At 43.8% G+C, this 27,969-nt stretch overlaps 1 protein-coding gene across 12 annotated transcripts; it reads right to left on the reverse strand.

Annotated features, from left to right (window-relative positions):
• Positions 1-1,020: 1,020 nt before the first annotated feature.
• On the reverse strand, positions 1,021-27,643 carry BROX (BRO1 domain and CAAX motif containing). Of its 12 annotated transcripts, none has more exons than XM_084828718.1 (15): positions 25,333-25,405; positions 24,423-24,451; positions 22,003-22,134; positions 20,198-20,339; positions 19,962-20,068; positions 17,643-17,739; positions 15,796-15,891; positions 13,824-13,896; positions 13,218-13,323; positions 12,716-12,805; positions 12,227-12,312; positions 10,931-11,012; positions 7,272-7,422; positions 3,250-3,409; positions 1,021-2,811 (listed from the first exon to the last, which is right to left on the reverse strand). In XM_084828718.1, exons 4-15 carry the CDS (start codon positions 20,296-20,298, stop codon positions 2,725-2,727), a joined length of 1,236 nt encoding a protein of 411 aa, XP_084684844.1. In that variant the 5' UTR covers positions 20,299-20,339; positions 22,003-22,134; positions 24,423-24,451; positions 25,333-25,405; the 3' UTR covers positions 1,021-2,724. The 12 variants fall into 12 exon arrangements, with proteins under 12 accessions (XP_084684844.1, XP_084684842.1, XP_084684843.1 ...); XM_084828716.1 differs by having other exon boundaries at positions 22,003-22,147; positions 25,333-25,395; XM_084828717.1 differs by lacking the exon at positions 24,423-24,451 and having other exon boundaries at positions 25,333-25,395.
• Positions 27,644-27,969: the final 326 nt, after the last annotated feature.

Here is a 27,969-nt window from a genome sequence, read left to right on the forward strand (position 1 = left end):
CTAGAAGGCCCCAAGGCTGCAAATGAGCTAGTTAATGTTCTGCCTCATTGGCAACTGCAACAAAATGAGCACGCTGTGTAAAACGGGTGCAGAACCTTAGGGCCAGAGGCCATATCCTGCCCTCCAGAGTTTCCAAAATGGCCACACCCTCTCTCCCTAGCCACATCCCCTTTCCCCCAACCACTGATTATGGCACTGAAATAAACAAGAGCTCTAGAAGTACTAACTGTAAGTGAAAGCACACTAAGGCTGCACTTATTTGGAAATCCCACTGAAATCAGTAAGGGCTTACTTCTGAATACACACAGATAGGATTGGATTGATTTTCTTTGCTAAGTCTATGGATGGATTGTTCACTGATAACTGTTTATTCATGGCACATTTTATTAACTCATCAGTGGTATAATGGGCAAAATGGTTAATAATTTAATGTTACTAACCACAACCTCTAGTAAGAACATAACTACAATTCTTTATTATACATTCCAAGGCTTGTGAAGCCATTGAGGGTTATCTGATCACTGTTGATTGCTGACTGAACATCCTCCAGACCTTTACATACCCAATAAGACTTCACTACATAGAGACTTTCATACAAGTTTCCATACATTCAAATATCTTCCCGTTATTCTTTTATCCAATTTGGTCTGAGGCAACAGGAAGACCTCCAAACTAACTGGATAGTTTTACATTTTAATCAAACTGAGGGGGTTGAGCTGCACTAGCATGGCAGACACATCGAATTTTAATAGCTAAATATTTTGGATCAAGATTTTTGGCCCTGGTAAGTAATTCCAAGTCCAGCTAAGCTGAGAACATTAAATAATCTCACTCATACTCTCACCAAATACAGGTCCAAGAAGCAAACCAGAACAATCTACAGAAGTTGCCACAAATGTATACAAATTTGGTTGATAAACACACAAACTGGAGTGTCAATTATCACAAGCACGTTAACTGCCGTTCTTGTTAACACCACGTTCCATTTCCAAACTGAGGTTCTATCAAAACAGAATTCACTTCAGGTTTTCATAATCATTTATTTAAATGGTTCGCTAAGATTTATCTACCATTGTTAATTTAAAAAATAGAAAGACTGAAATCAGTATTTTCTGAGAAGCACAACTACCATGGCAAGTACTACTACCTTGCAATCTTCCATTTCAATCTCTGTTTTCGACATTTGATCTGTGCAAACTTTTCAACTGCAAAGGAAAAACCCCTTCTTAAGGACTCCATATAATATCTTGCTACTCCGTATATGGAAACTAAATCCTTGAAACCCTGTTAGGAATCTCTCATATCCTAACAAAAAGAGGCATGGTCCAAGCAGCACAAACAGAGATGCAGCACTATTATTTTCATTCCTTGTCTTTATTTCCCAAGAGTCAGCATTTCTGGTTTCCAACATTACTGCTCTTCTGATATTTGATGGCTTATGCATAATCTATCAGGTCTCTGAGCAGTATCAATATAGCCACGCTATACTGATGAAGTGCCACTAATGTACTTCCTAACCTCTTTGCCATGTTTTGTTTCTGCTTTTCTACACGACCATGTATTGCAGTCTTGCCTCTTTCCAATCTAATTCCACATCTTTCTCTTTAATCATTATTTCTCTTGCTTAGGAAGACCTGTTGCATTGCTTTTAGCCTCCATTCCCAGTTGTGACACAGCAATGGGTACAAACCTAGAATCCAGTCATTTCTTCTTCATCCTTCTCACAAATCATCTTTTTGTCTTCTCTGCATCGTTCCTTGGTCCAATCTGCTCCTATACCCCTGGCCACTTGTTTAAATCCCCTTCCGATTCCTCTTTATGTAGTGCAGCAGTTATCTGTGGATACTCTCCATAGGGGATTATTTCCTAGCCTCTGCTATCATTATACAGCCGAACAGCTTAATACTTATTCATGATGACTTTAAGTTCAATTAGGAATTGTATTTATGTATACCTTCCATAAACGTTTTACTGCTGTTGAGCAATTCTGGTTCAAAGGCTGAATCAGACTTCACACACAGTTCTATAATCTGTCTCATAAGACCTTTTGTTTCTGTCTAAGGTCATGAAGGTCAAACACGATCTAAATGCACCTTTTACTTGTATTTCCCTTAGAGTATTTTAAGTGCAGAGATGGCATTAGTTGTACTCCTGCCAGGGCTAATATTACACTAGTTAGAACCTTCTATTTCCTGTGCAAGGTATTTTTTTTCCTACCATTTCCTTACATGGTTTATTAGTTTGATAAGCCTGTAAATTCCCATAGATTCAAATAATTGCCTTTGCTCTTGAAATGTGATGGTAATACCCATTTCTTCTTGTATCCTTGCCTTGTTTGTTTTCAGTCAACTCTGTTTCCACAGCACCTTTAAGAAGCTTCCACAAAATTCATCTTGTTCAGTCTCCCCACTGCCCCCAGACTGCTTCGGTCTCATCCCTTCTATTCACTAGATTTCATTTCATAATCAGGTGCCTAGTAATCTAAATGCTTACTTCCTACACTGAGATCGTAACCCTTTTCCAATCCAGTTTTAATCTCTTCATTTCTGACAAGCTTCTTTTAAAATGCAGCAACACAGCCAAAGATAGGTATCTATAAAAGATGAAAAGCAGTGAACTCATTTTTAGGGAGAAGTCCAGAAGAGCCAGCAAACTGGTAGACAATAAAATCCCAGAGTTCACAAAATGTAGCTCACAAGGGGTATTTCAAAGCACTTGTGGGGTTTAAGAGATCTGGCACCCAGTGTCCTTTTGAGGTTTTATATCTGGCTCTTTCAGAGGTTTCACTTCTTCCTCTGGTCTTGGTTTAGCCTGCAAATGAAAAGAAAGTAAAAGAAGATCTCATTATGTTACTGGGTATGACTATTTTAAAAAAATGATACAGCTTGCAGCAATGTGGCTTTCAGAATCAAGAGACTAATAGCCACTGAAGTTTTTGCTTGCAAGTTTGGGAGACTAGTTCTTCAGCTATTATAAAACCGTAGCTGAATAAATCAGATAATGGTAAAATGCATCTTTTAACAGCTTTGCAATGCAAGGCAACCCTTCATGCAGGGTTTTGAGAGAAGGCAAAGATACCCAATAAACAAACACAAAGCCTTCACAACATCATATTCATATTCTCTCCTTCTTCCTTGCTCACCAGAGGAGTAATGGTGATGTATGTGAGTGCGAGAGAGAGCACTGATGTAGAAGCAGATGATCACAGGTAACATTAATGGAAAAAGCAGAAAGAATTATTGGTCTTACACTGTCCTCCTTTGGCCTTTTAGTAAGATCAAATGCAGCAAGGGATTCTGGGGTCCAGTGTGTATGCACAGCAGGGAACTCAAAAGGAATAGGCTCAACCAGACCATAGTTTGCCTTCAGCTCCAGCTGGGGAGCCTCTGGGGGAATCTTCTGGAAGTAACTAAAAGAGAAATATTTTGAGTGTTAGCGATTTCCTACGTCTTCTCATTGAAAAGACTCATCAAAGCCACAGTCCACTTGCACAATTTAACTGCATTAATTTACACATTAGTTCCATAAATATGGCAGGTATGGCAGCCAAACACACTGTACTTAATGTTGTACAATTAACTTTCAAAAGGTACACCTAGTGAATGCATCCCATTTGGACTACTGTAATATGCTCTTTGTGAACCTTTGAGAAGTGTTTGGAAATTGCAGTTGGTCCAGGACACCATGTTGACTAGGGCCAGTTACAGGGAACACGTGACTGTTTCCAGGCACAATTCAAAGTGCTGGCTGTGACATATAAAGCCCTACACAATTTGGGGCCAGACGATTTGAAAGACTGCATTCACCCATACAAGCCTGCCCGGGTTTTAAGATCAGCAGGGGAGGCCCTTCTCAACCACCATCAGAGACACATTTGGTGGGAATGTGACGAAGAGCCTTCTTGGTGGCCACTCCCAGATTCTGGAGCCCCCTGCCAAGGGAGGCTGGGTTGGCTCCCTTTTTGTTGTCCTCCCACTGGCAGGCAAAGATGTTTTCATTTAGGCAGGCCTTTGGCATGTAAACTGGTTTGGTGCTGAAGGGGTGTTTAACTGGTTGGCTGCTTTTTATTTATTTTATTGCTGTGTTTTAAATTGTGCTTTTAATTTATTCATTTTTATGTTTTAATCAACATTCAGTTTTTATCTTTATTGCCTGCCAGTATCAGGGGAAGCCTCATTCCTCTTCTATTATATATTTTATCTTTCAATTAGCATTAATTCCATGATCTGCTGTGGATGGTACTGTCTCAATTATGTTGCTATAGCCACTTCCAACACTAAATAAACTGCATGTCATATTACATCCACTTCATTAGGGAAGAGGACTGTGGACATGACACGTGCCTCTTCAGCCTAAGAAGTAAACCAGAGAGCAAAGTAGAACACTAGGACTGGGATGCAGCTGGGGTCAGGAATCCAGGGCCACAACTGAGACAATGAAGTTTTTAAAGACCCTGTAGCTTGACTGGTTGAGGCAGTGCTCGCTCCAGAGACAGAAGCAACAGGGAAATAGCCTTTCCACCTTGCTGGAGGCATCTCCAGCTCTCGTGCTGTATGGGCAAGAGATCTAGGCCTTCACAAGGCAGTTTAGCCAAACCTCCTGCTCCCCCTATACCAATACCATCTTTTGGCTACATCCTCAGCCCCAAGGGATGCTATCTGAAGATCTTAAGGAACTATTGATCCCTTCCAACAGCCTTCCTTAACCTGGTGTCATCCAGATGTTTTAGACTACAATGAGGTTCCAGCCAGCATGGCCAATGGTCAGAGATGAAGTTGTAGCCCAAAGCAGCTGGAGGGCACCTGGTTGAAGAAGGCTGCCTTAAGGGATACTTGTTAAGGCAGATGGGAATCCAGGCAATTTAAATCCTGAGTTTCCAAGAAAAAGGCTGATTTAAATAACATTGCCCATGTTTCCTAGACAATTATGCCTACTATCGGCTAATCTTAGAACCGAAATATGTCAGTTGACAATACAATGGCATATTAACACTACCTAGCAGCATATATATTTTATAATTTATGGGTTGGATCTAGACTTGCCCTTCTGTGAAGAACGGAGATTGAGCAGAAACAATGTTTGCCAATTCCCTTTCCTCTGAAGCCGCCAGTGCCAGCTCCCATGCTACTTTTGGGGGCAGGTGGGGGCGCACAGGGAGCTGCAAGGGGAATTGTTGAAAAATGACCTCCCTGCATCCTCCAGCAGGCAAGTCCCATAGGCAGTGTCCCACTCACAGCTAGCCTAGATCTAACCCCTACTATATTCAAATATAGCTCAATATTTTCACTAGTTTTAGAAAATGTTACACTGACCCCAGCTTATTTAGTAGATAAATTTGCTCATCATGTATGTAAAAAGGAAGGGCTAGTAGTTACTGGGCAGAGCACTGTTTGTTTAGAAATAGCAAATATTAATAGAGAACTGAGAAAATTGCAGAGCCCAGATAAAGTGCATAAGAATAAGAGTACACAACACCATGCAGGTGGGCATAGTGGATGGGTTGGGGGACCATCCGCAATATCATGGAAGGTGGTGCTGGGGGTTGTAGTGGGCCAGAGATCGCCAAAGATCACCAGCCACCCCTTCCCACTGGCTGGAGTGTCCCAAGTAGATCTCAAAAGAATATAAGAGAGTTCTCCTGCTGGCAGGGTGAAAGCTGGATCCCACCCACACAGATACATTTACAATTACAATTATCCAGTTTTTAATTATTCTTTTTAAAAAGTCATTGGCTTATATGCACCCTGCTAGTAAGCCCTCCAAAAACGTGAGAGCAGATCTGTGCCAAATCTAACACCCTTCCTTGGACTATAGATTAACATGTATTCTCACTCAAGGGTGGGAGATAATTGCCCCACACACCACAGCCTGACAAAGGAATAAGCTGAAGGTTCAAAAATTTGTATAACTTCTCAGGCTTCTAGAGTTCATTCTGCTGGCGTACAACTTCAGAAAAATGCAACTTTCTGGTTTCAGAGTTGCAATAAACTAAAGGCCCCTAACGGTATTCTTATTTGAAAATAACCATCCCAGGCGTACAAAACACAAGGCAACCTTATAAAAAGCACAATATGTAGACTACAGTCAGGAAAGCTCAGGTTTAGGAACAACTGATTTTTTATTTACTTTACTGTCTCCAATTCTTCAGCACTTTTGCCATCATGATTGCAAATTTCTGAAGCCATGCGAGGAACTGTAGTAAGAGTAAGCTGGGATTCTCAAGATTCTCTCAGAAGGAGCTCACAGATTGGAAGAGAGTTCATAAGGGTAGCCATTTTGTCTATTCTGGACTAGATTCTTAAATGTAATTTAAGAATCATCACATCAGGGGTCCCCAACATTTTTGGACTGGTTGGCTGGCACATTCGGAATTGTGAGGAAGTGTCATAGGTGCTATCACAAAATGGCTGCTATGGGGGGATGTCCATTCACGAAATACCTGCCATAGTGGGTGCGGCCAGTCACAAAACACCCATTTCACAGAAAGGTTAACAGGAGAGGCTAAAGACAAGCAACTTCACCAAGAACCCAAGTACAATGCAGAGGTGGAATCTGAACCATAGAACACAAGATCACTCCTTTGAATCCACAGTTCTCTGTCTCATTCAAAATCAATCCCCTGCCCCCCCCCCAGCTCTCTCACCTCACACTCCCAGCACACAAGATCCACTCCAGTGTGCCACAGGAGGAACTCAAGACTACATAGCAGGAACTGAGCAGAATGTTGGGTTGGCACAGAGTCAGAGAACTGGAAGGGCCATCCAGCTAACTAACTTTCATTGTTAGATTGCCCTGTATTTAAAGTGTTTTTCATAGACGCACAATTTGAAAGCATTCAGGAATGAAGGTTTCACCACCATCACCCCAGCTGTTTATTGTTGTTGTCAGGAAATGGATAAAGTGTTTGCTCTTCCAACTTTTCACTACCCAGGAAAGAGGTAGGAAATAATACAATCTGCTGGTGCCCTGTGCTAAATCATTAGAACCTCAGCCACACAAAATGGTTGTTGATTTTTATATGCTCCCTCATAGCTATCGCTACTAAATAATACCCATTGAACTCAGTAAGACTGACTTCTTTATAAATATGTTTATGATTTGGCTGTTATCATACTTCAAGAACAGCAATCAGTCATTTAGAGAGAAAAGCAATAGACATGAAGGGTGCAAACCTATGCATGTTTAGACAGAAAAAAGTCCTATAAGTCCCTACATGCCGGGAGTTTTTTGCTATCTAAACATCCATGGGATTGTGCTCTAAATATACTTACATGAATCCATTCTCTCGCTGGCATTTTTCTAAGGTATTTTTCACCACAGTTCCTAATTTCCTAAAGAATAGGTGGCCAGAAGGCTTAGCTGTAGTCCCAGGGCCTTTGGTTTCACCATATTCTTTGCACAATCCTTCAGCCTTGGCATAAACTATACAAGAAAGCAGTGAGTAAGACTGTGCTCTTTATTCACTCGTTTTCTACAACTTAATAAAGTTTAATACTTACATTTACAACCTATTGTATTCACTAGAGATGAATCTTTGAAATGTTAAGAGTACATTTCCTTTATACTTTCCCCATGGATGCAATTAGAACAGTATATAACAATTACATGTACCTAGAAAAATGGCTCCAAGCTGTGCAGTAACAAAATAGGTACTGTTTTTTTTTAATTGCTGCTTGTTTTATTTATTTTATTTTTATTTATTTATTTATTTATTTATTTATTTCATTTCTATACCGCCCAATAGCCGAAGCTCTCTGGGCAGTTCACAAAAATTAAATCCAAACAACACACTATAAAACAATTTAAAATATACAGAACATTAAAACCACAATATAACAATACAACCACAATAAAACTTAGCAGCAGTGCAGAAGTTTAAAATACAGATTTAAAACAGCAAAGATAAAAATTTAGAAGGCTAAAATGCCTGGGAAAATAAAAAGGTCTTCACCTGGCACCGAAAGGAATACAATGTAGGCGCCAGGCAAACCTCACTAGGGAGCTCATTCCAGAGCCGGGCTGCCACAGCAGAAAAAGCCGTCCTCCTAGTAGCCACCCGCCTCACTTCCTTTGGCAGGGGCTCACGGAGAAGGGCCGCTGATGATGATCTTAAGGTCCGGGCAGGCACATATGGGAGGAGGCGATCCTTCAGGTAATCTGGCCCCAAGCCGTTAAGGGCTTTGAATGTTAACACCAGCACTTTGAATCGGGCCCGGAAATGGACTGGCAGCCAGTGCAGCTGGAAAAGTACTGGCGTAATATGAGCTCGCAGGCCAGTCCCTGTTAACAATCTTGCTGCCCTATTTTGGACCAGCTGAAGTTTCCGGACCGTTTTCAAAGGCAGCCCCACGTATAACGCATTGCAGTAATCCAGACGAGAAGTTATCAGAGCATGGATAACTGTAGCTAGGCTATCTCTGTCCAGATAAGGGAGTAGTTGGTATACCAGCCTAAGCTGATAAAAAGTGCTCCGTGCCACTGAGTTCACCTGTGCCTCAAGTGACAGTTCTGGATCCAAGAGCACCCCCAAACTACGAACCTGATCCTTTAGGGGGAGTGCAACCCCCTCCAGAACAGGTTGAATATCACCTAGCCGGGCAGACGAACCACCCACTAACAGTACCTCCGTCTTGTCTGGATTGAGTTTCAGTTTATTGGCCCTCATCCAGTCCATTACCGTGCCCAGGCACTGATTCAGAACAGCCACTGCCTCACCTGGTTTTGATGAGAAAGAGAGGTAGAGCTGGGTGTCATCCGCATATTGATGGCACCTCAGCCCACACCTCCGGATAACCTCCCCCAGCGGTTTCATGTAGATGTTAAACTGCATGGGGGATAAAATAGAGCCCTGTGGAACCCCATGGCACAATTGCCATGGCACAGAGCAGTAATCCCCCAGCACCACCTTCTGGAATCGGCCATCCAAGTAGGAGCGGAATCACTGTAGTGCAGTGCCTCCTACTCCCAACCCAGACAACCTATCCAGAAGGATACCATGGTCGATGGTATCGAAAGCCGCTGAGAGGTCCAGGAGAATCAACAGGGTCGCACTCCCCCTGTCCCTCTCCCAGCAGAGGCCATCCCACAGGGCGACCAAGGCAGTTTCCACTCCAAAACCAGGCCTGAAGCCCAATTGAAATGGATCTAGATAATCCGTTTCATTCAACAGTGCCTGGAGCTGTCCTACAACCACCCGCTCAAGCACCTTGCCCAGGAAGGGGATGTTGGCCACTGGCCTATAATTGTTAACATCCTCTGAGTCCAGGTTAGGCTTTTTCAGGAGTGGTCTGATTACTGCCTCTTTTAAAGCGGCAGGCACCACTCCCTCTCTCAAGGAGGAATTTACAACCTCCTGGACCCAGCCGGACAACCCCTCCTTGTTTGATTTAATAAGCCATGAAGGGCAAGGGTCAAGCACACAAGTGGTCGATCAGACTTGGCCAAGCACCTTGTCCGCATCCTCAGGCCTCAGTGACTGAAACTCATCCAATAAAACTGGACCAGACGGTGCTCTGAACGCCTCTACCAATGGAACTGCATTAATGGTGGTGTCCAATTCATGACGAATCTGAGAGACTTCATCCAAAGTGCCGTGCAAACTCGTCACAGCGTGCTACCGAGGGTTGCACTGTCTCTCTCCCTGGCCCAGAATGTAACAGGCCGCGAACCACTCGGAAAAGCTCCGCTGGACGACACTGAGAAGATGCAATGCTGGTGGAAAAGAACTGTCTCTTTGCCACCCTCACCGCCACAGAGTGGGCTTGATAGTGGGCTCGTACCTGTGTTCGGTCAGACTCAGCACGAGTTTTCCTCTACCTGCGTTCTAGCCGTCTCCCCTCTTGCTTCATTGCCCTCAGCTCAGGTGTATACCAAGGAGCTGGCCGGGCTCTGCTCAGAGGGAGAGGGCGCTTGGGCGCGATCGTGTCAACCGCCCGAGTCATCTCTGCATTCCACAGAGCGACCTGGGCTTCGACAGGAGCACCAGCCATACCAGCAGGAAAATCCCCCAGAGCCCTCTGGAATCCATCGGAATCCATTAATCTCCGGGGGCGGACCATTTTAATAGGTCCCCCACCCTTGCAGAGGGGAAAGGCCGCCAGGTGTCTAAACCTCAGCAGAAAGTGATCTGACCATGACAAAGGGACAGATGTTAATTCCTCCACTTTCAGATCACCATCCTCCTGCCCAGTCAAGAAAACCAGATCAAGCGTGTGTCCTTTTGTATGCGTTGGGCCGATGACATGTTGGGACAGCCCCATGGTTGTCATGGCGGCCATGAAGTCCTGAGCCGCCCCGGATACAGTGGCCTCGGCATGGAAGTTGAGATCCCCCAGGACCATCATCCTAGGGGTCCTCAACACCAAGTCCGAGACCACCTCCGTCAGCTCAGGCAGGGAGTCTGATGGGCAGCGGGGTGGGCGGTACACCAACAGAATCCCCAATCTGTCCCGGGTACCCAACACAAGGTACAAACACTCAAGATCTGCGCTCGAATGAGCAGGAAGCCTGGAGAGGGAGATTTTATGCTCTAGATTGGAGACAACAAAAGCAACATCACAACTTTTCCTGTGCATATGGTTCTAGTATTTTAACACAATCATACATGGTCTCTCTCTGCCCATCAGACTGCTATTGGGAAAGGTACCACAGTAATTCCTAGACTTATCAAAAACCTTATGGGTGATGGGTAAACCATTCCCCCATCTCACTTCTAGAAAAAGAGTTTTTTCTGGATTTCCATACATCAAAACCATTTATGTAGACATCCAAGAATTTAAATATAAATGTAGAGAATCCAAGGGTAACTTTAAATCTGCCCCTGAGATGGGTGAATTATTCCCACTCCATCCAACTACCTTGTTTCCCTTACTTGAGCAGGTGAGTCTGTAACTCACCTGACCAAGACTAAGGATCAAACAACTGTACTTACATTTCTCTGCTTCTTGTAGAGACCTAATAGATTCTCCACATTTATCACTGGCCAGGAGGGTTTGGCCATGGTAGCAGTAGGCCTGGGGGAAGAAAGTGCTTGTCAAATAATTTCAGCATGCTGTGAAGGAACATTGAATTCTCACTTGCTTCAGTGGATGGGGCAGGAGAGCGAGCACCATGACCTGGGAAGGAACAAGGCTGAAGGCACAATGGTGGCAAATGATCCTACTGTTTTGGTACTGTTAAAAGGTAAAGGAAGGTTGTTCAGGTTGAAACCTGGCAATACTACCAGCATGTATGAAGGGAAATACACATGGTAGTTGAAAGTTGAGTAACACGGTGGGACAGCATGGTAGCTCAGCAAGTCTATCAGAAAAAGAAGGAACCTGCTCTCTAAACCACCAACTATCCCAGTCGGGAGTGAAAGAGAAGGGTGTTGTACAGGAATGAGTGTCTGCTCTCATTTATGCCACACATCCTCACTTGAGACAGCACGCTATTTTTAGTTTCAGTACCAGTGGAGTTTTCATAGACAGAACAAACCATGAGGTTGGCCAATGTAGAAAATACTGGGTTAAACCCAATGCCATGCAAGTGGACTTCCGCTTGTGCAATGGGACTTTGCTTTCACTCTTCTCCCAGCTGCAGCCCCCCAAATTTGCCCCAGAAGGCCTCCCAGACGCCCAGAGCAGATTTGGGGGTGCATGAGGGGAAGAGAAATCCATTCCATCAGTGGTTTCCATTCTGTTGGTGGACAGACAGTGTTGGTCCCCAATCCACTACACTGGCCTAGATGCTCTTAAGTGCTGAAACGTTTATAGCAGGGGTGCAGAGCCTCTTTCAGCCCTAGGGCCAAATTCCATTTCAAAGAAGCCCTTACGGGCCACATTTCAGTGGTGGTTGGGGGCTGCAGACAAAAGGGGCAGAGCTATAGTATCAGCATATTTTTGCTTAAGGCTTTTCGTGCCAGTAACTAACCAAGCTTTAGGACAGGAATCTCAACCTTTTAGAATGCGAAAAAACTGCAAAAGGTGGAAAAGCACCAACTGGTTGGCGGAAACTGGGCGTGGCCACCTGGGGAACCCTAGAGGGCTGGACTGGGACCCCGGTTGGCCAGGCTTGGCTCCTGGGCCTGAGGTTCTGCACCCCTAATTTACAAGGATGTTTTTATGGAAAATAGAAGCTTCCTGAAAGGCTGTGCTCTAAATACAACACTGTTATAATTTTATGCAAGATTTTGCTATTCTTTTGAAAATCTTTTTGAAGAATTTATAAACATGAACAGAGTACTCACATAGGCCATATAGAAACATGACTTTAGCTGAAGGTATTTTCGCCACTTAGTTGTGTATGCTGGGTCCAGACTGGATAACATTTGATCTAGAAAGAGAAGACAGCATGGTATTTGTATTTGCCAAGAGATTAATTTGGTATGAAAGCCCTGGTTACTATGTGAATTGTCTTTAATATACATTGTTGTTCTAAGATACTTTTGTACACAAAAGAAAGATGCACAGCAAGCTAAGTAAGTGCTGGATTTAAGTTTGATTCCCCCTGACCCCAAAGTCATTGTTAAAGGGAAAGGTAAACATTATCAAGGAAGTTTACTTTGGGGACCCAATGTCAACTCAAACCAAGCCTTTTCTCAGCTAAACCAGAGGACCATGGATTCCATTTATTGTCCATGGCATTTCCTTGGTGTTATTTCCATGTTTAAAATTCTATGCTTTAAACCTTGTATATTAAATCATGAGGTATTCATAAAACAATTATTTTAACATACCTGCTCTTTGATAGAAATTGGCTGTTTCATAGGCCAGGGCAGCTATTAGACCAGGATTGTGTTTCAGCTCAATAGCTCGGGCAATTGTCACTAAGGCAAAATGAGATGTAATTAGAAACATCACCATTCACCCCAATTACAGATTTAATAGTTTAAATATGGATGACAAAATAGCCATAGAAGTCCTGTTCAGAATGCAACATGTTTTGCCTTTTATTTCTAGCAGCTGAATATAGCGGCACTGAACAGAAATGTTCTTTCATTAAGATAGTAAAATGATGAAAAAATGCTCAATTAAAGACTGCCAAGGCATAAGGCAACTTCTTATGCTCTTAAAATCCCTGAAGCAGATGGATTTTTCATTAACACTGACTGCATAATTTACACTGCATTTGTCTGGGCAAGGTAAAGTCAAACGTTTACTACAAAATCACATACGACCAGTAGAATAAATAGCTAAAGTAATCCAGAGATAGAGAGCCATTAAAAATTGCATTACTACCTTCTTGTGCTTCAGCTTGGCTTTGGATAATGTAGGAATCTATAAGCCGAGCTTCTAAATCTCTTCCTTTTTCTACAGGAGTGATCAATTTAGGGATGTGGCTTTCCTATGGAAAAAATAATAATGAAATGATGAATAGCTGCATTTGGAGATACATACATACGTATGGATTTACGGGATCACACTATATAGACCCATTCTCCCTCCAGACATAGGAAAGCATTCCCTGGGTTGAAGCAAGTGGGGTAGCCATTGCTACCATGGAGCTCCATGGGTATTAGATCATGTGCACCAACATGGGATGGCAGCCATTAGACCAGTACCTGTTAGTCTTGCAGTCAATTTCAACATTCAGGAAGGACATGTGGTGTAGTCCTCAGAGGACATGACTGTTTGTTTGAATGTATTTTCATAGAAACATCTGTATGCATTGGAAAACTTTGCATGTAAGGGAAAAGAGGATCTAGTTCTCCATGCATATAAGGATTATGACACTGGAATGCATTCCAGCACGTGATTCCTCCAAATACATTCTGAGGTAGTCCAGTCCCTTGAGAGGTATTGCACATGTCCTTCCTGAGCATCTGGAACTGTTCTTAGTCTTACCTTTAAGTGTTTGAAAGTCCCAGCTGCTATTTTCATACTTCGGTGGACATCTTTTGCTTCATCTTCTGTTATGCTAAAGGATGAGCAATGTATTAGTACTACTAGTCACCAATGATACTAAACATCACACAAATTCACTCACATTCAACCTCAAATTTGCCAGGATTCTCATTAGCTGAGTATCTATCTATCTATCTATCTATCTATCTATCTATCTATCTATCTATCTATCTTTTTAATCTGCCCCATAACAAACATTCTCTGGACAGATTAGAAAAGCTACAACAATACAAAACAGCACAGGAATAAAATATATAGAAGCGAAAAAACTAAACTCTATAAAATCTAAAACAACAACTCTAAAATATCTGGGGAAAAAGAAAAGCCTTCACCTGTCATATTATCTCACCCTATTTCAGGATGGCTCACTGGATAAAATACTACTTTAAATGTTTAGAACAGTCTAGGGAGTCAGAAGAAATTAGGAAACATAGGCTCAATACAGTCTGTCCTAACAGGCACAGCTCTCAGGTAGATGTCCTTCCCATCACTTACTACCTGAGCCTTTTAACTCAAGATACCAGGGACTGAACCTGCGATCTTCTGTATGCAAAGCACATGCTCTAGCACTGGGCTATGGTCCTTCCCCAATTAAAAACTCCAGTCAACCCAGTGCAGCAACCACAGCTTGTGTGTGTGCGTGCGCACGTGCGCACCACCACAAATATTGAACGCTAGCCTATATTTCTATACAGAAAACAACTTGGTAGCACGATTCTAAGACGGGACTGTAAAGCAGAGGGGAGCATGAGAGATAACATATATCACCCATTAAAAGCATGGGAGAAGACTGTCTTCGCCTGACACCTAAAAGCTAACAAGGTAGGCACCAGCCATGTATTCCACAACTGGAATGCAACCATTGAGAAGACCCTATCTGGTCACCTATCTGAAGACCAGGGCACTTGGAGCAGGGCCTCTGACAAACATTTTAGAGAAGAGGCAGGCTCAGATAGGAGCAGGCGGCCCTTCAGATCCCCTGGTCTCAAGCCATATAGAACTCTGCAGATCAAAATTAGCACCCTGAATTTGTACCCACATGTTCTATCGGCTACTGAATATGGTTTCATTCATTGCTCTCTGGTGATTTAATTAATATTTTTGGACTGTATTTTGTGGATTTAACTGCTGTATCCTGCCTTCAGAATCACTGTATTCAAAGGCAGGTTACAAATCTAAATAAAGCAAGCAAGGTCGCAGCATCAATACAAGAAAACTTTTCATCCCCTTCTACCTGTACTGTGGGGTAACAATAGCCAGGTAGCCCAGTTGTACCAACACTGAGGAGAAGCTACTATCAGTGCAGGAGCAGCACATAAGGAAGCCATTTCAGAATGGGGAGCAAGGACACCTGCGCTGTCTTGTAGCATGCCCAGAGGGCTGCATGACTAGATAATACTTGAAAAGGACAACTGTTTTGTCAAACACAATTCATGCTTGGTTTTAGCCTCAAGGAAGAATGGCTGAAGCATAACTTTTGTACAAAATCCAAGTCTCTATTAACTCCTCCCCTGAAAATTGAAGGCATAAAAGTAGCAGTCTGCTAAGTTGCTACAGAACTTCTAAAGTTTTCCATTGAGTGCAAGTATGAAGAAGCTAGGTTTCAAAAGTTCTAGCTTTTTTGTACTTCCAATGCCACAATCCTCTCCAACCTGGTGGGACATTTCCAACCAAGCATGCATAGGACTGGGGTCTAGATTACTTGGACAAAGAAATGTGCATGTCATAACTGGAAATGTCTTTTGCGCTTAGCAGTAATGCTGATGAGACATGGGTTAACTAGACTGCAATCCCATGCAGAGTTAGGTGAGCCAAGCCTTCCAATTTCAATGGACTTAGGCACACCCAACTCTGCACAGGATCAGTAGCTAGTCTTCTAATAAGCAATTATGATTAAAGTGAGAATACTTACTCTTCTTTCCCAGCCAACCTTGATGCGTATTTAGTGTACCACAAAGCCACATTAAATCCCATAGAAACTAGTTCAAATACAGCGTCTTGTTGGGCACTAAGGAAAAAGAAGAAAAGCCCACATGGTTTCTTGGACTATGTGTAACCTAATTCTGAATGTTAACACACTAACTACTCTATTTATCTTTCGGAGACTTACAACACAACCCAATCCATGTCTACTCAGAAGTGCCACTGACTTCAATACGGCTTACTCCTAGGTAAATGCATCTAGGATTGCGGTGTTGGAACAAAAAGCTTCTGTTTAGTTCCCTTTTCTCATTCTCCTATCCCAAATCATGTGAGCAAGCCACAAAGTATTAAAATGTATGCTCCTCACATAGATGCTTAAGCTTGAAAAGGACAACTGTTTTGTCAAACACAATTCATGCTCTGTTTTAGCCTCAAGTAAGAATGGCTGAAGCATAACTTTTGTACAAAATCCAAGTCTCTAGTAACTCCTCCCCTGCAAATTGAAGACATAAAAGTAGCAGTCTGCTAAGTTGCTACAGAACTTCTAAAGTTTTCCATTGAGTGCAGTTGAGAATGAACAAGTCACAGTATTTTCATAGAAATGGAAGCTTCTCTTATGCAGAAATATTCATGCTCACTGCAAGGATAAGGTTCATGCTGACTAACATTCATCTGTCTGGGCTTATACTGTCATGCAAGAGCTTTTTATAAAAAGGTTACTCATACAAATCCCAAAGAGATGCAGGTGTTATGAAAGACTAAATCATATACACGTGGGGAAAAATCAGCTTACATTTTTGTTTCCAACTTGCCTAATTGCAATATTTTTGTTGGATCATTCATATTTGGGACTATATGGACCATTTGACAAAAAAGGAAAGCAGCAACAAGCACACATGGCAGTGGCAGCATAATACAGATTAAGTTAATTGGCATAATGATATAAAAAGAGCTCAGACCAAGGTTTCATCTAGTCCAGCATCCTGTTTCCAAGAATGGGCAGCCCAATGCTTGTGGGTAGCCCAAAGGTTGGGCATGAAGATAACCCCTTTGCCCCAATTTGGCTACTATGACTAATAACTTTCATAAAAACATAAGACTGGCGATACAGCCGGCCGCCATTGCCATGCCGTATCGCTGGCTGAGGGCTGATTCCGGATGCAAATGGCGTCCGCTACGCCATTTGCGGCCGTAAAGCCCTTGGTTTAAGCTAATTGTAGCCATTTACGGCGATCCATGGGATTGCTGTCTGGCTTCACACGGATTCTGGAGGGAGACAGAGGTGAGTGCTCCATTTCGCCAAAGACTCCAGAGGCCGGATTCTTTGGAATCTGGCCTCATTGGAGTCCGTGGTGGATTTTTCCAATATCCCTAGTTGACGGTCGCCTCTGAGCCCGGGGGCAACCACCTATCCAGTGCAATGTGGGAAGAGTGGTGAGGAGCGGATCTCCTCCTCGCTCCCCCCGACTGGCCTTTGTGGCTTGACAGCAGATTTCAACTGTCTAGCCGTGGGACCTCGGAGTGCTGGAAGCAGTGGTCGGACAACATGTAGAATGTGTCGTATCAGCATTTCCGATTTCCCCACCTCAGCACGCCCCCAGGAACGCCCTATATTTACCACTCTGCGCTCCTGTTCCGAGTGCGGAGTCGTTCTGCACTGCCTACGAGGCGGCGCAGGAGCGGGTGGAGGTAGTTTCTCAGGGAACCGACCTATCCTATGGCCATCTAGCTGCTGACTAGCTGCCATAGGATTGCGTCCTAAGTTACTTACTATTTATACTATTGTCTAAGAATTTTTTTTCACAATAGGCACTGAAAACCATACTGCATGTATACCTTGGTACATGTCCTTGCAAGGTGTCTGTCCACTTAAAATTCTGAATGTATCTCAGCTTGCTGTCCTGTGAAGAGTCATCCAGCGAAACTATAAAACCTGTTAAAATAAGAACACCTCTACAAATGAAAGGCAATTTCAAAATTATCATCTTAATCCTCAACATTTGTGTTATCTCTACTATATGTTCAAGTCCCTCAGGTTTATATCTGCAATTTATTTTTCACACACACAAAATATTGCTATTATTTTCACATATTAAAAAGTCCACATTCTCCCTGTATTAAAAAATAATCTCCAAGATTCATTCCATTAGGCTAATCTGAGGTCAGTTTTATACCATGCTGTCAAAGCAAACAGTTGAGATGATTTCTTTACCTGGAACTAATTAACCAAGCAATGGAAGACAAAGAATCCTAGAAAACAAGGATATGAGCCGGGGAAAGAGTAGACTCATTCTAGTGAACCACAGAAAGGAAAGATACAAGATGGGAAATTTCAAAATGTGTGGTTGGGTTCACAGATGCTGACAGAAGTGGAAAGCACTTCTGCTCATACTAAGTTGAGCTGCCAATTACTGCCAAGCCTGTCTACCCAGCAAACCTCCCCACCCCATAAACCACCCCTCATTATTCCAGACTTATGAGTGGCTTTCTGGGATAGGAGATGGTGGCGAAGAGTATTTAGAAAGGGGGAAAGTATTTAGAAAAAACTCCCAAAACATCCCATGCTCAGTGGCCATAGTTTTTGCTGGACAGGGTAGGGGAATGGAATGACATATTCTGGAAGAGGGTATGGCTGGCTGGCACCCTGAATTGGAGCACTCCACATTGCAACATTTTTTGCAGGTGCCAGTTGTGATTTAAAAAAAATAAAAGCTGTATATGTAATAACAGGAGAAAGGGGCCTATGACAATGAGTTAAATGCACTCAATAGACTTGTGGCAATGGGTAGAAGATATCAGAAGAGACCCTGGCAGAAACAGCAGTTGTTCTGAGCTGATATTGTTCAAGATGCCATAGACAGGCACATAGGTACAAGCTCAGGTCTTTTCAGTGCAACATGCTCAAAAGATTTTAACTGCCTGGCATATAAGTGAAGGACAAAAGGAAAATGTTGACAGAACATATCAAGTGCCTGAAATCGTGAGAAAAGAAAAGGGGGGGGGGGAATATATGGAACACTGAAATCAAAATGCCAATTACAACACCGTACTTTATTTAGTCAAACTAACACTAGCTACAACTTCATTATTTTGGTCACTCAAAATAACTTGTTTTAGTGTTTTTGAACTTGATAACTGAGGGGATGATTCTCTACTGTGTACCTTTTAGAGATACAGAAGACAAATGTGTCAAATAACTTGTGGCAACTAGACTACCTACACCACCTGCTTGCAGCAAAAGGGACTGGAAGACACATGAGCTCTTCCTCCTGCCAATTTACCATGAAGCTACATGCCAATACTAGAGGATTCATGAATGAAACTGTATGTGTACACACAGGCATCGATAATACCACTTGCCACTTCTAGGGATGAGTGCTCCTTGGCCCCTAGCAAGGAATACTCATGGTAGTGCAGCATTTTAAAGAAGAACAGGCAAAGCAGGGATTTCTCCCACTATTTCCATCCTTATCTATGCCTCTGAGGAAGAGAGGCAAGACCCCAACTCTTCGTGCTTAGAGGGCTTGAAGGAGAGGCAGGGTCTTCTCTCACTTGCAGGATGCTTGAGAGAAACAGCCAGAGAGGTGCCTGCTATTTCTCCCCCTCCAAAGCTTTCTACAAGACTTTGCCTCTTTTTCCAGCCCTCCATGCTTGGTAGAGAGCTGAAGGGAGAAGCAAAGGTCTTTCTGATTTGCAGAAACCTGCATGAGGATAGAAACAGCAGGCATTACCTCTGCTTTTTCTGACCTTATGCAAAGCTTTTTGCAATTCAGAAAAGTAGTTTCCTCTTCCTTATGCCCTCTAGCACACACAGAGAGCTCAGAAGAGAGGTGGGGATTTTTCTAATACTGTGGGAGTGGGGGTGGAATTGGTGGCAAGGATAGAGGCTTGGCTGGTGAGCCTAGCTAATATTTGGTACCCCTGGTGTTACCCTTCTCTACATACCCATGCTTTCCCAGAATCAAGAAAAGTTGAGTAATTTGGGGACTAAGAGAACCTGCTCCCAGCTCCATAACTCCTTTTCTGAGTAACAGACAGGTCACTTGACCTCTGTTTCCCAAAACAAGAGTTTTCAGAGGCTTCTGAGATCCATTTTTATTTTTAAAAGTTACCAGTAAACCAAGAGCAATTATGCCAGATGTGTTGATCCCTTACCTTTCAAGAGTGAAAAATAGGAATCAGTCGCATTTTTCATCATATCAGGATTGCAACTCAAATCTGTAAAAAGCTCCAGGAGTCGAGTTCTTGATGACCTTAAATCACTGTATTAAAAAAGCCACAAACAACAACAAAAAACCACAGTTCAAAGGCAGACATTTAGTAGTATTGTTGTCTTATATCACTACTTGTAAACATATTTTATAAGCCCACACATTTTTAGAATCACTTACTTGCAAATCTTTGTTGCAGCTGGAGTGGTGGCTACCCCATAGTAATTGAATGAGACAGGAGCTGTAGCCTTTAAAGGGTTTCGATGAAACCAGTGGGTCATTTTGCTTGAAAACTTCCAACAGGATTAGAACTACAGCAAGCCTAAAATAGAAAAGGAGGCAAGTTATATATTATATACATAAATACAACTGCAAAAATAAAAGCATCTAATACCTTGAAAATAACTCCATTCATTGCAGAGGAAAAACCTAAGGCTACAATCTTAGACACATTTACTAGGGAGTAAGCCCAATTATATAGAGTAGGCTTTACTTCTGAGTAAACACATATAGGATTGCACTGTGTGAAACATTACTGTATATTTAAAGTCAGTATTAGATGCGACAGTCAGCACTGAAATGCTCGACTCTTAATACATGACCACTGCAGCAGAAAGATACTACAGGAATGAATGAGACTGCTATCATTATAACACACAACACATTTGCAAACCTATATGGATTTTTTCTTAAAATGTCATTCTCATTCCAGTTCTCATAAACTAGGTATATTATAATACTTTATTTGGAATGAGTATAAGACCTTAACTTCACAGGTGAGTTATCAATAACCTCTTTTGAGAGGCAAGAAGTGCATGGCACTCATCCATCTGCATCAATAGATTTTCTACTCAGAATTTCTATCAATGGAGCCATTATTAACTAGTCTTTTGTATTTGTGAGGTCACTATAGTCCATACAGGATTTTGGTTTAGTGTGCGAAATACTTGCTAGAATGAGTTAAACCTGATCATTCAGGGCAGATACATCTTTCTTTTTGTTTTACACCAACTCCTACATTAGTAGATTTGTTCAAATGAGAGGCTAACACATTTAAAAATACCTTCAGCCCTTTCACAAGCTTAGCTCAGAATGAAGAAATGGAAGATTGCAGGAACCCTTTTCTGGAACAGACTAATGAACCATTTGGCCCAATATTTTCTAGCAGAATGGAGCCACAGTATAATTAAACTAATATTTAAAGCAAGTTCATTGTTTAAAGTGTCATTGTAACTATCCTAACCACAGACCATCTAATTACTATAATTTCTCCCCCCCCCCCATCTTTTGCAAAAACGTAAGAAGTGGAATAGCTCTTACAACAGTTGCCCCAGATGAACTGCACTCATGGACAGTGCCTCTATAATTAAAATCTGCTTATATTCTCTTGATGAGTACACTGATTTTTAGAAAGTTAGGGAACTTGCATCCATTACATTGAGCTCAAAACTCCATTCAATTCAACTGGCTGACAGATCCTGCATAACATATACAATATAAATGCTGACCATCATGTGATATTTCTTACCAGGGTTCTTTAGTGTAAAACCCTCAACGCAGGCTTATTTTGCAAACAATGACATGACTGAAGCCTATTTTATCGGTAAAGGAAATAAACAAAGGCTATGACCCTACAAAAATATGTGTATGCACAGGGAGAACTGCACATGCAGCTGGAGATGTCTTTGAAATTTCTATTGTAGCCACTCATATGGCTCAACAGGCATGCTGATTTAAACTGAAAAGCATCTTGCCTAATTAGCCATTCAAGAGGCTGCAGCAAAAACCGCACAGACAATTCCACTATAGGTTCATGGAACTGCAGCCCAAGATCTATCCTAGCACACTTTTGTGTCTAATATCCATTTTATGAAAATAATGAATCTTAGAAATGATAAATATCCTTCTCAAACTGGCTATCACTGCTTAATACAGTTTTTTTAGACTGCTCACCCTTATTAGACTGCTCACCATTATTATCTTACCTCCAGTATCAGAGGCAGTAAACCTGTGTACACCAGTTGCTGGGGAACACGGGTGGCAGGATGCTGTTGCACTCATGTCCTGCTTGTGGGTTTCCCATCAACAGCTGCTCTTTTCGTTCACCTTTCCTTTCCCTTGCAGATAAAACTGTTGTGCTTTAAAACCATTTTATTTGCCTTTTGACATTAATTCAACTTTCTCCCTAATATGACATTCTGAGGCAGGCCATACATCACTTATATTTATACAGAGCAGAACTATTGGACATAATTCCCCCTAACAGTGGCAAATGAATCCATTTTGACCAGTATGGCAGTGAAATAGGGGCCACCCAGAGAGGAGGGGGCGATTTCTGCATATCCAGGGGACATCAAAGGTTCACAAAATAGTATTTTTAAAAATATTTTTCAAGCGCAAACACCCACACCCCCAAATGGGAATTCGAAGAGTTGCTGCTCTCATGCTGCCACAGCAAAACAAAAGCTTCATCTGGAAACACCCTGTGTCTGTGACACATGGCTTCCTGCCATGAAGACCAGCAACTCTTATCCCAGCCTTCCCCAGTCTGGTGCCCTCCAGAAGTGTTGGACTGCAACTCTTATCGTCCCCATCACATCAGTATGTGCCTGGGAAGTGAGGTTATTTGGACCGGAGGAGCTGCACCTATTTCGGTAGTCATGGGCAGAGGGAGGTATGGTGATAGGAGCTGGATAAGCCAAGTAAGGGGAAGAGTGCTGGAGACATCTTGGACCTTTTCCCTCTTTGATGCTTTCCTGAAGCAGAGGGTTTTAGGTTGCCCTGTCAACTTGCTCTCTGGTCTCGACATGCTGCTTTTGAATGCCAGATTGCTCCACAAGATATCTATGATTCACCATTTAATTATGGATGAAGGGGATGATGTGTATAACAGAAACCTGGGTGGACAGAATGGATCTTTCCCAACACCGTCCACCTGAGGAAACGGTGCAGCACTCACAATGGCTAGAAGGCCAGGGAGGGGATGTTGCTATTATAAGGCTTTTATCTCCCTCATCAAGAGACTGGTTTGTCAAGTGCTGGGTTTGAGTGTTTATACCTGGTGCTGGGCCAAAAAGACAGGTCAGGGATTCTGCCAGTGCACCTGCCACCCTGTTGTTCTTCCTTGCTCACGGTAGTCTTAGTAAACCCCAGGATGCTTGCCTAGGTCAGTTTCAATATTCAAGCTGGGGTCACTTTAGGAGAGCCTGATCAGAACTTCATGGTGGTCATAACAATCATGGGGCTGTCCCAATAGGCCACTGGCACAACACATCTTGCAGGACATGCTCTTGTCCTAGTACTTTAGGCAGAGCAGGAAGTTGGAGGTCTGGAATGGGGGGGGGGGGCGCTCTGTCACTTCATTGTCAGGTCAGACCATTTGACTCTCCACAATCTTTTACTCTTTGCATTTTAAAGAGTCCTTAAGGAACAATTGATTTGGATAACTCTCTGACTCAAATCAACGCCTTCAAATCAACTGACTCAAGGACTATGTAAATTGTGAAGGAGGACAACCCCTTAACAGGTTAATGGATCATTAATGGATTGGGTGTGGGTGCGCACGCGCATCATCAGAGGTGCATCCCCAACCCCAATTTCCCCTGAACTTTCCCATACAGCATGCAAAAGGGAAGGTCATCTCCCCCCTCACAGACTACATCAGAGGATTCAGGGACAGTTGCCTCCCCAGCCCCAAACTAGAGCATTTGTTGTTGTTCAGTCGTTAAGTCGTGTCCGACTCTTCGTAACCCCATGGACCATAGCATGCCAGGCCTTCCTGTCCTGCGCTCTCTCCCGGAGTGTGCTCAAGTCCATGTTCATTGCATCGGTGATGCTATCTAGCCATCTCATCCTCTGCCTTCCCCTTCTCCTTTTGCCTTCAGTCTTTCCCAGCATCAGGGTCTTTTCCAGGGAGTTTTCTCTTCGCATTAGGTGGCCAAAATATTTGAGCTTCAGCTTCAGTATCTGTCCTTCCAATGAGCACTCAGGATTGATTTCCTTTAGGATTGACTGATTTGACCTCCTTGCAGTCCAGGGGACTCGTAAGAGTCTTCTCCAGCACCACACTTCGAACGCATTGATTCTTCGGCGCTCAGCCTTCCTTATAGTCCAGCTCTCACAGCCATATGTTACTACTTGGAAAACCATAGCTTTGATGATACGAACCTTTGTCAGCAAGTTGATGTCTCTGCTTCTTACTATGCTGTCTAGGTTAGGAAAGCATCCATTGTTTATCTCCCCTCACCATCTCTCTCTCATGCGTGCACACACACGCTTTGTTACTGAATGAAGGTGTTCCCATAGAAGGCTGCCTACCTACCCAAACCACTGCTTAAGCCAAAATCCTTGTCCAATTTAGCAGCAAGGAAAAGAGGCAAGATAGCGCACTTTCATATAGGCTTACCATCTTTCGCTTAAAGGCGAACACATGTCCTAAATTAAAACAAAACAAACCCTCTGTATATGTTCAGGGAACCTTTGTGTCCACGATGACTTCACAGGTTCTAATCCTAGGCCCTGCCAGATGTAATTTCTGCTCCCTCAGTCTATCCCCATTCGACGCAAATACACAGCCAGGCCGGAAAGTTAAAAGGCCGCCGCTCCCTTCTGCATAAACAAGGTTACAAAAGCGGGCGCGAAGGACAAATCAGGCCTTCGGCCAAAGCCCCCACCCGTTATTGTCTCCTCTCGCCGAGGCGGGGCTGCTCTATTTACCTTCCCCCTCTCTCTCTCTCCAACAAGGCTTTCCTGCTACAGCCGCTGCCTCGGTAGCCGCTTCCTCCTGCGGGTGGAGGAGGAAAAGGCGCAGAGCTATAATTAAAGGGCCGGGAGGCGGCGGCGGCTCCTCCAAGGCGCACCAACAGCTCTTCCACTTCCGCCCATCTCTATGGCGCACGAAATGGCTGCGCCACGAAAGCAGACGGAATCGTTAACGGAGCGGACCTGCCCGCCGGCACCGATTCCTCTCAGGTGTGCTAGGAGGAGGTCCTCACGGCCTCCGCCCTACATCGCGCTCTGCGAGCCTAAGCACACTTCTGCTCGGAAAGAAGCCCAACTGGCCGCAATGGGGCTTACGTTGGAGTCAGCCGCCCCGCCCCACAGCCGACCGGCTGTCCTAGCCGTCTCGGTTCAAGCCTAGTCGCATTTACTTGGAAGCAAGGCCTACTGACGGCTGGGGCTTACTCCCAACGAAGTGTACAGGGGATTTGACCTCCTTGCAGTCCCAGCTAAGCACTTCAGCGCCCCCTCCACCCGTTTTCTCCCTCCGAGGGACTCCTCCCGAGTTATTTCCCCCCTCTCCTCCCACAACGCACAGGAAAGGGCCTGCAAGAACAGGAACGAAGGCATGTTGTTTGCAACCCGGACCTCTTCTGCATGCTGGGACACAGCGGGAGGAGGCTGTTGCCCTCACGCCCTGAGGCCGGGGGCTTCCTGGGGGAAAACAGAGTGCTGGACCGGATGGGCCTCGGATAAGATCCCTGCCTGGCTCTTCTGATATTCTTAGCTTTCCTTGTTGTTGCAGAGCGCGCAACCTGAGGACGGCCTCTCCACAAACCGCACACCTGGGATGGCGGCCGTATTCCACAGCAACCGGCTTGCTCCACAGTAGTCCCGTTGACTATAGCGAGCGAGCCTACTTTGCTGGACGAGCTAATGGACCCCACAGGCTATCAATCACAAGAGAAAGCGGGCGGGTCTCATTGTTCTCTCCCTCCCTGTTGCTACTGCCACGGCTGCTACAAACACCCCGGGCAGACAAAACCGCGAATACATCGGGGCTTATTTCTCGCGCGATGAAGGCTGCGCCCCTGTGCTCCTTTACTGGGGAGTAAGCACCACAGAACACACAGGGGGCTTTATACGGAATAAAAATGCAAAAAAAACAGGTTGCGAATTTGGCAAGTCCTCCCATTGTGTTAATAGCAACCTTCGTGTGTCCGCGACTTTTGTTCCCAAGTCGCGCCTAACAGCACTGCACAATCCTAAACACGTCTACTCGGAAGTAAGTCCCACTGAGTTAACTGAGACTTACTCCCAGGTAAGTGTGCATAGATCGTAGCATTGGTGTCTTCGGCTGCCGTCCTCAGCGAATTTACTAGGAAGGAAATCCCACTGAAATCAATGGCTAGATGGATCATGTGTGTAGATTTGGGGAGGGGAGCAGGAAAGTGGGCCAAAACTTATGCCAGGTTAGATTTGTTAGTCTTTAAGGTGCCACAAGACTTTGTTGTTTTTTAAATCAGTGGGATTCCTTTAGTAAACCCGGTGAAGATTGGGCGGCCGAAAGTTAGAATTGCCACATGCAAATTTCTTTGTACAGATACTTTAATCCTGTTCTTGATCTTCGCAATATTTGATGGTTGCAGTCCTCTCCTTTGCGGCTCTAAAATACCATTCTAATACCGTTCGTTAGGGCTACATCAGCATTAAGACTACATTCTTAATATAAGTATTCTCATCTCATCCACCCTTATTATAGATTGCGACTTCGGTTCCCCAACGTTTTCCCAAAGAGTATCTGCCTACTGGTACTTTACAGGACTTTGGCCTGGCGGGGGCAGGGAGCATCTTCGCGTAAGCAAATATTTTGTAAACAATAGGTGGTAAAAGCAATTGTAATTCAGACAAACCAGAAAGCATAGCAAACTATATTAGAGAATAACAAGGCTGTGCTATCCTCAAAGCATTTAAATTCAACAGACCTGAAACCAAAGTGGGAATGAATGAGTTTAATTGAAGTACAGTCCTGGGCAATTGAAATCAATTCCATTTACTCTGGGGACTGTGCTGGATTTTTTCCCCCAGATGGGTTGTGGATGATAATGAGAGACGAGAAATAGATTATCCTACGTAATAGTTGATCGTAATGACTGGCATTGTCTTAATGGGGTGGAGGGAAGATAAACTAGCTTGAAAACGTACCAACAATTTGAGAAACTAAGTGATATACATGCAAGACGACGAAACGAAGCTGACGATACAATTAGGTGGAAAAAGAATGGGCTTCCCCATAGCAAGGGAGTTATCCTCCCCGACTCTGATCGCATCCATAAGATCTCCCCTATAAAATAACGCTGAAACCACGCGCACTCTTACAGCCCGATCCTATGCCTGTTTGTTGTTCAGTCATTAAGTCGTGTCCGACTCTTCGTGACCCCAAGGACCATAGCACGCCAGGCCTTCCTGTCCTCCGCTCAATCCCATGCCTAAAATCGGACTATTACTGAGCCCACTGAACTAAAGAGCACTTCCGTGCACATATGATAATGTGCAAGAGTGGGCTGTGGAAGCACCACAATCAGCCAAGAGAGAGATGGGGAGAGTGGCTCGGCGGATTCATCTGTGTACTTCAGATGTTGTACAGAGGGGAAAATCTTTTGAAGCCTTCAGGTTGAAAAGCAGGATAAGGTGTTTTTGATAATGAAACTTACCTGCCACAGAGGATTCTTCACTCCAGAGAGCCAGAGTGAACTAGCTCAAAAAAAAAAGGCTAAGAGGAGCGTGAGGATCAAACACGCCCACGCCAACCTGCAGGATGACCCCAGCAATAACGCGCCAAGACAAGAGAGACCCTTCCCGGCTCCTAAGGCAAGTCCAATCGCCGAAGATCACGTGTTCTCCATCGCCCTGGCAAGAACCTGGTGAAAAGGCGGAAGTGCTTCGGTTGCTGGCATCACAGTGGATGGGCGTGTCAGCTGCCTAGCTAGTGGCGGCTCCTGTCTGCTCGATCCTAGGCAGCTACATCTATTTCCGAATAAGACCGGGCTGCCCGAGAACTCCAGAAGAGGGCGTAGACCTAAGAAAAAGGAATAAAAGTCTACTCAGTGAGCTCGCTTCCTGTTTCCGTTGGAACGTCGCCACAGGCGGAGTAAGGAGCGTAATGAAAAAGCGGGGCGGCCGCTCCATATAACGTCTCTATGGTGCCCTGTCCTATTTCTTGCCATTGGTTA

Source organism: Heloderma suspectum, chromosome 1, assembly GCF_057233095.1.
Source record: "Heloderma suspectum isolate Gila_16-S chromosome 1, 16-S_ref, whole genome shotgun sequence".
NCBI classification, from domain to species: domain Eukaryota; kingdom Metazoa; phylum Chordata; class Lepidosauria; order Squamata; family Helodermatidae; genus Heloderma; species Heloderma suspectum.

Excerpts from the sequence above, each read along its gene's own strand:
- BROX (XM_084828708.1), bottom strand. The coding sequence starts at position 20,298 with ATGACCCACTGGTTTCATCGAAACCCTTTAAAGGCTACAGCTCCTGTC. Across the intron at positions 17,740-19,961 it reads CTATTTTTCACTCTTGAAAG|GTTTTATAGTTTCGCTGGAT; the intron begins GTAAGGGATCAA and ends TTATTTTAACAG. Across the intron at positions 3,410-7,271 it reads CAGCGAGAGAATGGATTCAT|TTACTTCCAGAAGATTCCCC; the intron begins GTAAGTATATTT and ends TTTCTCTTTTAG.